Source organism: Juglans microcarpa x Juglans regia, chromosome 4D (assembly GCF_004785595.1).
Source record: "Juglans microcarpa x Juglans regia isolate MS1-56 chromosome 4D, Jm3101_v1.0, whole genome shotgun sequence".
Taxonomy (NCBI): Eukaryota; Viridiplantae; Streptophyta; class Magnoliopsida; order Fagales; family Juglandaceae; genus Juglans; species Juglans microcarpa x Juglans regia.
This window is the reverse complement of record NC_054600.1, coordinates 28,762,105-28,773,768: the sequence shown is the minus strand read 5'-3', so window position 1 is coordinate 28,773,768 and position 11,664 is coordinate 28,762,105. Positions and strand designations below refer to the sequence as shown.

Below are 11,664 nucleotides of genomic sequence, written 5' to 3'. Positions count from 1 at the left end.
TATGTCAAAAGTATCAAGTAAGTATTTGCCTGATCTCGATAAACCTCAGTTCTGTAGTTAATAAGTGGGCTAGCCAAGTAATTTAGAAACATGGTGATTTTCATAAATTGACAGTTAGTTTTAATATTTCCTTTGTGGGAGGTGGATTGGAGTTTGGGAAGCTGAATACGAAATGATAGGAAATTACTTAGCCTCACTTGATAGGGACTGAGCCACTTGTGCTCTTGGGAGGATCAGATCAATAAAAGGATGATTGGCTAAGTTTCAAATCCTCTTGGGTGCAAACAATCTCTAGGGGCTATCGGATTGAGAGATTTTTTTCTTGAATTACCCAATGTGCACTTGCGGATAATTTCTTACTGAGAGACTTTGCACCCCAGGATTAGTAGGGATGCTGTTCTCAGACATCCGGTGCCAAAAAAAAAAAAAAATGAAGGATGATTGGTTGTACATTTGAATGAGCGGAGATAGTTTATCTTCTCTCTTTTTTTCTTGCACAGAGCCCGAGTTGCAAAGGGTTGACAATGAAATTATGATACCAAAAGTAAATCAGAACTGAAGACTGAAGTGATTTTTCAGGAATGAAAAGTAGAGTTTGGAAACACATTTTCCGCGTTGTTTTTCTTTCAAACCGCAGACTGAGGCCAAATCGAGAGATCATAATTTGAAATTCTTTGAAGATAGCTAATTTTTAGGAGTAATTATCAGAAACTTATCTACTAATGCCTTATATCTTGTTAACTAGTTCTAACAATAGGCAAAATGACGCTTTGATGCGGTGTTTTTGTAACGTTATTCGAAGCAGGTTGTGGGTTCTAGCATGCGGAATTGGGTCATTTTGATTTTTGAGAGGTCCAAATATAAGTAATGTCAAAGATAATCAATCTGGTCTAACAGTAATTATTGTAATTTCTATGGTACTCTGGTTTTGTAACTCAATGCTTTGCCATTAGAAATTAGTATTTGGATAAGTGATTTTAATGACGTGGCATTGCGAGATAGAATTGAAGTTCCAATCATACTTTAATTTTTCCAAACTAATATTGCAGAGTAAGTTCTGAATCCAATATACTATGTATTTTAGTAATGTGTGTAGTATATTTTGCTAAATAATAACTACTTCGAATTGGAATTACTAGAGTCAACTTTCCTGCGGTAGGGATCAGAACTGGGCCTGAACAATCCTTTTTCAACCAGCTAAGAGCATTGGCAAAGCCAAGCGCAAAATTTGGCTAGAATCTTAATTTTTAGCTATAGTATTAACTTTTAACTAGGTGAGTCTATATTGGACTAGCTATCTTAAAATCAAAATAATAATATAATATTATATATTTTAATAATATTTGACAAAAAAAAATTTTAGAGATAATTTAAAGAATTAGATCATCAACTTAATTAGCATGTTCCAAAACCTGTGAAAAAAGAGTATTTCATGTTTAAATTTTTTTGAAAAAAAATCTACGTTCTTTTAGTCCAAATTCACTTCATGTTTAATGTTCATACTTTGAATTTATATAAAGGAATTCACAAGATTCCAGCACATTCAAGTCCACATTCACAAGATTTCAAATTCAAGTCCAAATTCACAAGACACAGTCCACACAATCCATAAAGCACTCAGTAAACAAAGACAACTATTACATTCTTACCTGCTTTTAAGAAATACAATCATTGTATTCAAGTATTCAATAAATTTGTATAAAATGCATAGCAAAACAGATTTTCCATACTTAAACCCGGACATGGGGATCGGTTGGTTTCACGAGCGTGCCACACGGTCTAGTGATGAAAATCGCCTCCAACTATGGTATTCTAAAACCCAAAAATTTCCTCATGTGAAAGCAAAGAAATGAGGAAGAGAAATCTGAGTGTGTGCGTGTTTAAAAAATCGGGGATGTGAGACCCTCACAGTGTGCGTGAGTGACAGAGAAAACTTACCACCAGCCGACACTTCCAGTGGAGAGAAGGCGGAGAAGACCTGCTATGTTTCTGAACAAGAGAAGAGAGTTTCAGGAGAAAGAAAGAAACAAGCGAAGAAGAGAATGCAGTTTCGGGAGAAAGAAAGAAAATGGCGAAAAAGAGAAGAAAAGAAGGGAGAAGTTTTGGGAGAATGAAAGAAAATGGCGAAGAAGAAAAGAAATCAAACCTGTTTCGGGAGAAAGAAAGAAAAGAAATATGAAATGGAGGGTTTTGGGATCAATACACAGAAAATCCGAGGGAAAGAGTGAGCGGGAGCAACGAAATGATAAAATAAGAATTTGATCCGTATACAGTACCTCACTAAGTCTGGCGATGAGCTAAGAATTACTGTAGCATAAATCTCAAACTTGGCGAGTTTAGCTAGGCCAATGTAGATATTTTTTCTTACATTTGCTTTTAATTTGGACTTGCATTGGCAAATGGCTAGTCCATTGTCAATGCTCTAATAACACAACTCAAAAACTAGAAAAGCCCAACTGAAGCCCTAGTTCTAAGCCCAAAACTTTCTCTTCTAGTCAGCCCGTCAGGTAGAGCCTGCCTAACTTTCAACTCAATACCAAATAAGCTACTAGGCCCAACTTTCCAACCAAACACTTTTGTTCATCCATCTGAACCCATTACCAGTGGCTACGCTCGTGATACTAGTAGTCCACCCCGTGAACAATACCAGCCTGAACTAGGGCAAATAAAAAAGAGAGAGAATTTTCATCCGTAGAGAGGAGTCGATCCCATAGCTATGAAGAAGTGTTTCCTAAGTGAAGTGATCCATGTGGAACCAAATGTTGACCTCGCAAAGAATGCAACTGCAGAGTCTTCTATGGAAAGCCAAGAAGATCCATCGGAGGTGCCGATCATCCAGCTTGTCAAAATGGAGAATAAAGGAAAGTGGAAATTCATGTTGAGTACCAGGAGAAGCTGTTTCAAGCCATATCAAAAATCGGGGCTCTCAACAGCTGGTAACAAGTCTCATACCCCCATCATGACACTATTTCCTCTTAATCCAACGACTGCAATGGCAGGGTCCAAACTGCCACCCCACTCTCCATGAAGCTTTTGTCCTGGAATTGTAGGGGTTTAGCCCGAACTCGTGCAATTTGATCCCTTAGGGCTAATATTAGACTCTATAATCCTGATGCTATTTTCCTTTCAGAAACTTTAGTTCCTAATGTTGATACTACTACTATTGTGCAAAGGCTAGGCTACTTTCATTTTGTGCATTTCCCTCCCATTACAAAATGGGGAGGTCTTTTGTTTATGTATAGGTCTGGCATGAATGTTAAAATTGTGTATAACTCTAGTAATATTATTACTCTCTTACTCTACTCAGATCCCTCCATATGCCATGGACGCTGCACTTAATCTATTACCCAGCTAGCCATGTAAATAAATTACAGTTCTGGACAGACCTTCAATCAATCACCACCTCATTCTTAGGTCCTATGCTTGCCATTGGGGATTTCAATACTGTATTGAATCAAGCTGAAAAAATAGGTGGTAAAGCTATTGCAAGTTCCTCCAACCCGAAAGGTCTGCATATGTATATGGAAACAAATGGTCTCCTTGATTTAGGTTACTTTGGACCCAAGTTCACTTGGTCAAATAATAGACAAGGGTTAGGAAATATAAGAGAAAGATTGGATACAAGTGTGGTAAACTTAAACTGGAATAATTTCTTTCCTGAGGCGAAGATTATAAACCTTCCAAGATCTACCTCTGACCACTCCCCAATACTCTTAGATATTTATGGTTCCAAAAATGGACCAAAACCTTTCAAATTTAAAGAGTTTTGGACAAGATATCCCTCCAATACTTTGGTTATTGAAAAAGCCTGGCAGACCCAAATTCGAGGCACTGCCTCTTTTATCATAAATCAAAAAGCTCAAAGCCACAAAAGCTGCCCTCAAAATCTGGAATAAAGAAACTTTTGGAAATATTCTAAGGGCCATAAAAGAAGTGACTGCTAATCTCAATTCTATCCAATAAAAAACTTCTGATCTTTTCCTTCTGGAACTAGAGAAAAACCTTAAAGAAAACCTTAATGAGCTGCTAAAGAAAGAAGAATCTCTATGGAGGCAAAACTCTAGGAATACTTGGCTCACCACCACTGATCTCAATTCCAAGTATTTTCACACCTCAATTGTCATTAGGAGAAGGAGAAACTGCATTAAGAGTTTAAAAGTTGGGGGAAATCAATGGCTTTCTGATACATCCATCATCAAAGAAAAATTCATAGATCATTTCAAACATGTTTTCACCTTCACTCATCCTAACATCCCTAAGGAACTAGGTGACCTTTTCCCTACAAAAATAACTGAAATTGATAACTCCATCTTGTGTGCCATACCAACAAACCAGGAAATTCAAGATATTGTAAACAAAACTGCCTCAATTAAAGCCCCTGGTCCTGACGGCTTCACAGGGCTGCTTTATAAATCTTATTGGGACATAATTAACCAAAGCCTTGTAGCAGCCATTAAGATTTTTTTCATTCATGGAAAACTCTTAAAAGAGCAACCACACAAATATTGCTCCTCCCAAAAATTGATTCCCCAAATGTTCATCATTTTCGACCAATTAGTCTTTCTAATGTCTGTTACAAAATCATTGCAAAAACACTTGCTAACAGACTCAAAGCCCTGCTGTCAAGCATCATCTCCCCCTTTCAAACTGCATTTGTACCAGGAAGGTTGATTCAAGAAAATATCATACTGGCCCAGGAGATTTTCCACCACTTGAAAAAAGAAAAAAAAAAGGAAGGACTGGTCTTATGGCAGCAAAAATAGATATGGAAAAAGTCATTGACTTTATGGAGTGGACTTTTCTCTATCAAATCTTCAAAGTTTTAGGTTTTGATCAAATCTAGATTAATTGGATAAAAGAGTGTCTTTCATCAACTTCCTACTCCATTCTATTCAATGGAACTCCTAATGGTTTCATTCAACCATCAAGAGGGATTAGGCAAGGAGATCCCCTCTCACCCTTCCCTTTCATTCTAGGTAGTGAAGTACTCTCAAGACTACTTCAAATGGAGGAAGACCTTGGGAACATTAAAGGTATAAAAATTTGTAGAAGCAGCCCAGAAATTTCACATCTCTTGTTTGCAGATGACCTGATTTTATTTGGATCAGCCACCACACAAACAGCTCAAGCTTTCTCTTCATGTCTTGGAAAGTACTGCAATTGGTCTGGTCAAAAGATCAACCTCAAAAAGTTCTCATTGCATTTTAGTAGCAACACCCTCCCTGCAAAAAAAATTGAGATAAAAGACCTCCTGAATCTCAAAAATTCACCTTCAAAATTTCGATACTTGGATCTTCCTCTTTTTATAGGATTAAGGAAAAAAGAACTATTCTCACGCATCCTAACAAAAATCCATAATAGACTTCAAGGTTGGAAGTCAAAAATTATTTCTCAAGTAGGGAGGACTACTCTCATTAGATCAATTGCTAGCTCCATCCCTTCATATGTTATGTCCACTATTATGATACCAAAAGCAATCTCAAAATCCATAGACTCTAGTTTTAGAAGATTTTGGTGGGGAATAGACTCTCAGAGATCATAATATTTCACACCTAAATCTTGGAACTCTATCTGTAGTCCAAAAACCATGGGAGGTTTAGGACTCAAACAAATGAGTATTTTCAGTAAAGCTCTGCTGTCAAAATTTGCCTGGTCAATCCTAAACAACACAAGTAGTATGTGGAAAACCCTATTGACTAAAAAGTATTTGAGCAGGATGAATTTTATGGAAGCCATTGGAAAACCTACTGATTCATTGTTTTGGAAAAGCTGTCTTCAAACAAAAGATTTTGTCAAATCTGGTTGTTGCTTTAGGTTTAACAATGGTAACTCAATAAAGGTTTTGTCTGACCCTTGGATCCCCACATTAGAAAATTTCATTCCAATACAAAGACCTGATACTGTTTGGAGAGACCAAGATATGACAATGTCTGAACTCACCTTGGAAGAACCAAGAAGATGGAACATCATCCTTTTCCAAGCTCTCTTCACTACAAAAATTGTTCAAGAAATCCTAAAAGTCCCTCTGTCAGATAATAATTTCCATCTTCTCAATGATAATCTTCACTGGGCTTACCACACATCAAGAAAATTCTCAGTCAAATCAACCTACGCTGCACTAAAGAATTCACGAGCCCATCCAATTCAGCACAATCCCACCAACTGGAAAAAACTAAGGAAGCTCACCATTCAAGATAGGCTCAAATTATTCCTTTGGAAAGTTAGTCACAACATTCTCCCCACCAGATCAAATCTACAAGGGGTTATCCAAGTGGACATAGAGCAAGCTCAGTGCCCTCTTTGCAATGAAGAAGAAGAAGAAGAAGAAGAAGAAGAAGACTTGCCCTATCTCTTCTTAAGATGCGCCTTCTCAAGAATCTTGTGGAGAAATTCAAATTGGCCCATCAATGCCTTGTAGCTTGCCCCTCAAACCATTGACAACTAGATTGATATCATTAAGCATGTTTAGCAATCCCTGAGGAAGAAGAACAACAATTTCAATTGTTTGCTGTCTTAGCTATGGATAGTATTTGGTTCCTGAGAAATCAAGTGATCCACAATTCTCCATGTCCATCCCCAATGACATTTGTAGCTACTGTCCTAAGAAGATATGCAGAACATAGAAATGCTTGGACACATAAAAAGAGGCTAGAGGAGGAACTCCACCATCAGACTCCACCGGATTTTCATCAGATTCATTTTGATGTAGCAGTTAGAAAAGAAGGCAATATAATTGCAGCAGTTGGGAGAACATATGCCGGAGATATCATATTTGTCATGATTGATTTGATCCCTCATACTAATTCCAATATAGGCGAAACAGCAGTAGCCTTGATGGGTATAAAGGAAGCAAAACAGAGAGAATGGAGGAAAATTGCAATCAAAGGTGACTCATAACAAGTGGTAAAGCCAGTGACCTCTTCTAATCCAAACACAGAGTGGACTATGCAAGCCATTATCAATGACATCAAGTACAATCTAGAGAGCTTTGACAACTGGTCTATGGAAAAAATTCATCGAACTCGAAACCGATGTACGCACAATGTGGCGCAATGGGCAACTTCTATGCAAACCCTGGGAAATATACCTTTAATCCTAATACCATCAAGCCTTCTGGATTTCCCCTGTGGAAAAGACCCTCATTTGTAATATAATTAGTTATTTGCTGAATATTTGTAATGTGGTGTAAGTTAAGCTTGCTTGCAAAAAAAAAAAACTACTTGTTTGTTTAAGCGATTATCATACACTAAAAAAATTCTAAAATGTTAAAACGTGGAGACATGTCAAGGGAAATAGTCTTCCTCATTGGAAGCCTACATGAAAAAGAGCGAGGTGTTGGACAGAATATACCCCATGCCCATAGCTAGTTTTACGCTATAAGGTAGAGAATCAAACTTCTGCCATACATATATATTCTTACAGAGAGTTGAAAGCTATTTACATTTCACGTAGGAAATTAAATTCTTCCGTAAATATAATTTTCAGAGCATATGGGGACTAAAGAGTCAGAGGCAATATAACCTTATTTCTATTGGCAAATATATATATATATTAATGTATGTACAGAATAACAAAATTCTGGCAACTCAAAATTTCGAGACTATATTCCAATACTCGAGCTACAACAATATACAAAAAGACAACCCTTTTGAGGCAAAGGGATTAGTTTCCTCCCATGAGCCAAAAGGGTTTTTACTTTTTAAGGCCAGAGCTAGCAGGTGAGTTCAACTCAGGTCCTTGTAGTCAAGCACCACTGAAGGTATGCTCCACTCATATACTCATAGCCCCTTTAGGCATATATCGATCTCCTCCATTCGAGGTATCCCCCAGATTGCGTTTTATTCAAAGATGATGCGAGAAAATGAATCTCTCAAGCTCTTCATCGAGAGGGTGCTCACTAAGTAAAGCAGGTTACCACCCTGTTCCTTTACCCCTTAACAAACAAGGGACTGAGGGACCTTCTGATGTGTGCTCCATAAAGGAATATGGAATATCCCGACTGGATAAAAAGAGATAATTCTATTCATGAAAATCCTCGTAAGGGGAGGATCCACTGGAATAATCACTCTCAAACGGAGTGGTCTCCCTTGGTGACGACGGAAGTGATTCTCTCTGTTGGGAGGATGAACCTGATTCAGAAACAAGTCAGTCTGAAAGTTTTCAAGTGAGTTAAAATCATCCAAGTCGGTATGCTGGAAAAAAAGAAGTTCCAATACTTTATCAGTTATCACTTCCAAACAGATACTCAAACTGTTGCTCTGAATACAGATAACCAACCATGTTTGCTTTGGTTGAATTTACTGGGATGCAGAGATCCAGAATCTAAGGAATAATCAAAATATCCCTGACAACTATAACTGAATACTCTGAGAGTAAATGGAATTTCACAAACCTTTTTGTCCCCTTGAGCGGAACTTCTTTGTATGCCGCCTAATAAGCCTCTTAGCTTTTGTTATAGTGAGCTGCCGAGCAAAAGGGGAAAATTCTACATCACTTTCACTCCAATCACCTTGAAAATCATTCTCTGCTTCACCCCTCATAGTCCGCAGCACAAATGCCTTGGCCTTGCGACGCTGAGTATTGAAAAGGCCCCTGATGGAAGTAACAAATCCGTCACCTGCTCCATCACTTGGACGCTTAAGCCAGGAAATTGGATACTGATCAGATTTCCCTGCCTGGCCTCCTTCATTGTCACTGAAATTCAGGTCACTATCAGGAACACCATTTCCGCTAGTGTCCCTTTGACTGTGTGCTTTGTCTTTGAACTTTTTACCCTACAAGATTAATGGAAAGACTCTGACAATTGGTTCCAATGGAAAGAATCAATGTGATTGTAATTTTCCCCCAGAAAGAAAAAGAAAATATATTAGAAACTTTAGCTTTCAAGAGAAATTCCTAAGGTCTTATATAAAGGCATATTAGAGATCTGACGATAAATTAGAAACTTTAGCTTTCCCCCAACAATACTGACAATAAAAACAATAATGTTTTCCTTATGTTCCATAGAGGAAGGTAAAGCTTTCTAAATGTGTCATGACCCAGCTAAAGATGGCAAATACTGGTTGATTAGCAGTGGTTGGGAGAACTTGAATGTTTGTCAATGAAGATTCTTTACCTGCATTCCTGTGACAGACTTCAGGACTCCCCAGATTATATGCTTCTTAACTCGTGAGAACAGTCTCCGCCAAGTTCCAGTGAATTCAACACGGTGAAATGTATCCATCAGCAACTTCAGATCATTCACGACAAACCTTGATCCTTCGTAAGTAACCAACAGCTCAACCTGCACAAAAAGATATACAGCGTTTGGTTACAACAGCCAAATTACTGCAACACAAATGTTTGATTATGACTACACGCAAACTGGACCAACCTGGCTTATCTTGATATTATGAAACTCCATCATTTTTCGAGGTCTGGATCTTTTTTCTTCATGAGACTTTGCTACCTTTTTTTCTTCGTGAGAGGCCCGACCAGATTTGATAGCTTTAGACTCTTTTAACTTATTTTTTGAGGATTCATCAGCTTGGTCAATAGAACCAAGCGGCTCACTTTTTGAGGAAGAGATGCTCTGTAAGACAAGTTCATTAGCAACAGATTCTGCAACATTCTCCTCCCATGTTCTATCAAAAGATGATGTTCTTCTTAGCTCCGGGGTTGAACCACTAGCAGTGTTTGCTTTTGACTTTGAAGCCTGCATGGTGCACACAGGTTTCAAACTCTTTTTAAGACTAACATATAAAACTTATGTGATAGAATGAAAAAGAACAATATCATATTTTCCCCCTATTAGAAGATATAAAGTTACTGGGTATCCTGTCTAAGAGAGGTCTAAAGGAGCGTATAAAAATTACATTTTAAACATTTTCTCAGGACAAATAACATTTTATGTACACATTGTTTTAAGAATCATATGGCCAAATAGACATGGAAACGTACTTGAGCAGAATCAGCATGGACAGAATGTTGATTTGTAACAGAGGCAGCAGCAGTTGTTTTAGAAGTGGTCTCAGACTCTTTTGTTGAATGACTGCTTGACGCTGAAGCTTCATGGATTAATAAGCCTTTCTTTACACGTTTTGAACCAGCAGTCGTTGAAACCTTCCACACTTCCTGCACATCTCAATGTAAACCACCAATTGCCATAGCTTATATAACCAAGTAATCATTCTTTTAAATTGTCTACTAATAATGTATCAACAAATTGCCCCCGACTAACCTGCCGTCGCTGCGAATCTTGTTCTTCTTCAGGGAAGAAATACTCCCACATCATTCTATACATTGTCTCTGTTAAATGGATCTTAAGGGGATATATCTCCACCTACAACAATAATAAATAGCCGGCATTAAACAATAAACACTAACCGCATCCAAATTAATCTGATAGACAAAAGCTGCTCTTTCAACAGAAACTATTCACTAACAGGGGGTGGCTAAAATGAGGTGTGGTTTGGATAGTGAGATGAGATGAGATGGTTTTAGATAAAAGTTGAAAGTTTAATAAAATATTGTTAGAATTTTATTTTTTAATATTATTATTGTTTTGAGATTTGAAAAAGTTGAATTGTTTATTATATTTTGTGTGGAAATTTGAAAAAATTGTAATGATGAGATGTATCCAAACGGGGCCTTAATCTCCAATAACTAAAATCTTCTCACGTTGCAGATACATGATATAATACAGGCATCACTGCTCAAACAATGGCATGTACAGTAGGCTGTCATACCGCATCTATCAATAGCAATCATGAAGCTTTTTTATTCTTGTTTTACAGATCACGTTCAGCTACAGAAACTTGCAATGTCTGTATCATACATATGGCATAATCATTAGAGTTTTTTTCCAAAATATTCCATATTCGACCTCCTCACTCTCCAAGAAGGATTGCTTATAGCACTTGTATTCAAACCGGGAGGCAATGCCAGATAGGTGTGGCATGTTAAGAACAAAGAAGTTTCCAAAGATCACAAGCCTTCACCACATAAAATCTATTGGCTTTCAGGTATTTTTGACAGGAATCTGTTGGGTTATTGTACTACCCTGATTTGAAAATCAGGGATGCTAGAATTTAAGCTCAAATTTACATCAGAAATCGCCAACTTTAATGCAAACAAAATCGATGACAAAGGACAAAAAAAAAAAAGCAATATTTTTTCTTCATATCCTCCCTCTTGTTTGGATTAGGGGTATGGTACAGCTGCGTTGAGTTGAAATATAACATTTGAAATAGATGCAAACACAGATGTTTTAAATTAAATGCTATTTAGCAACTCAAAATAATGTTTAATAACAATCTGCTCAGAAGGAAACCAAGAAAGCTTGTCACCTGGAAAAGTTCAAGTGGAGAGTTTCCTTCCCTTGGAGCTCCCTGCTTTGCATCTACGCGAAGCATGACCTTTCTACAGACAGAAAGTTAGAAGATTGTAAGCAGTTACCTACTCTCTACTACTCGAAAGAATAAAGGGAAGAAAAGCAAACAGATAAAACTTCGGAGCCTAGAATAGCAGTTTCGAGAATATTAGAAAAACAATCTTAGACAGTCTATCCTTCTTAGACTTACAACATTTGAATGATTTCTAGGATATGTTTATGCATACCATAGCATCATCATTTGTTTATTGTCACAACACACTTCAGAACATAAATAATATGGACAAATTGGC

At 37.4% G+C, this 11,664-nt stretch overlaps 1 protein-coding gene across 3 annotated transcripts in view; it reads right to left on the bottom strand.

Moving 5' to 3' along the window:
* Positions 1 to 7,522: 7,522 nt before the first annotated feature.
* The window catches only part of LOC121260679 (protein SABRE), a 36,336-nt gene continuing 32,194 nt past the window's right edge, over positions 7,523 to 11,664 (bottom strand). For all 3 annotated transcript variants that reach the window (XM_041162631.1, XM_041162632.1, XM_041162633.1), the window contains 7 exons: positions 11,328 to 11,400; positions 10,220 to 10,321; positions 9,940 to 10,113; positions 9,374 to 9,694; positions 9,116 to 9,283; positions 8,393 to 8,774; positions 7,523 to 8,129 (listed from right to left, as the gene is read on the bottom strand). In XM_041162631.1, coding sequence (XP_041018565.1) covers positions 8,020 to 8,129; positions 8,393 to 8,774; positions 9,116 to 9,283; positions 9,374 to 9,694; positions 9,940 to 10,113; positions 10,220 to 10,321; positions 11,328 to 11,400 — 1,330 coding nt within the window. In that variant the 3' untranslated portion in view covers positions 7,523 to 8,019. The remainder of the gene's footprint in view (positions 8,130 to 8,392; positions 8,775 to 9,115; positions 9,284 to 9,373; positions 9,695 to 9,939; positions 10,114 to 10,219; positions 10,322 to 11,327; positions 11,401 to 11,664) is intronic.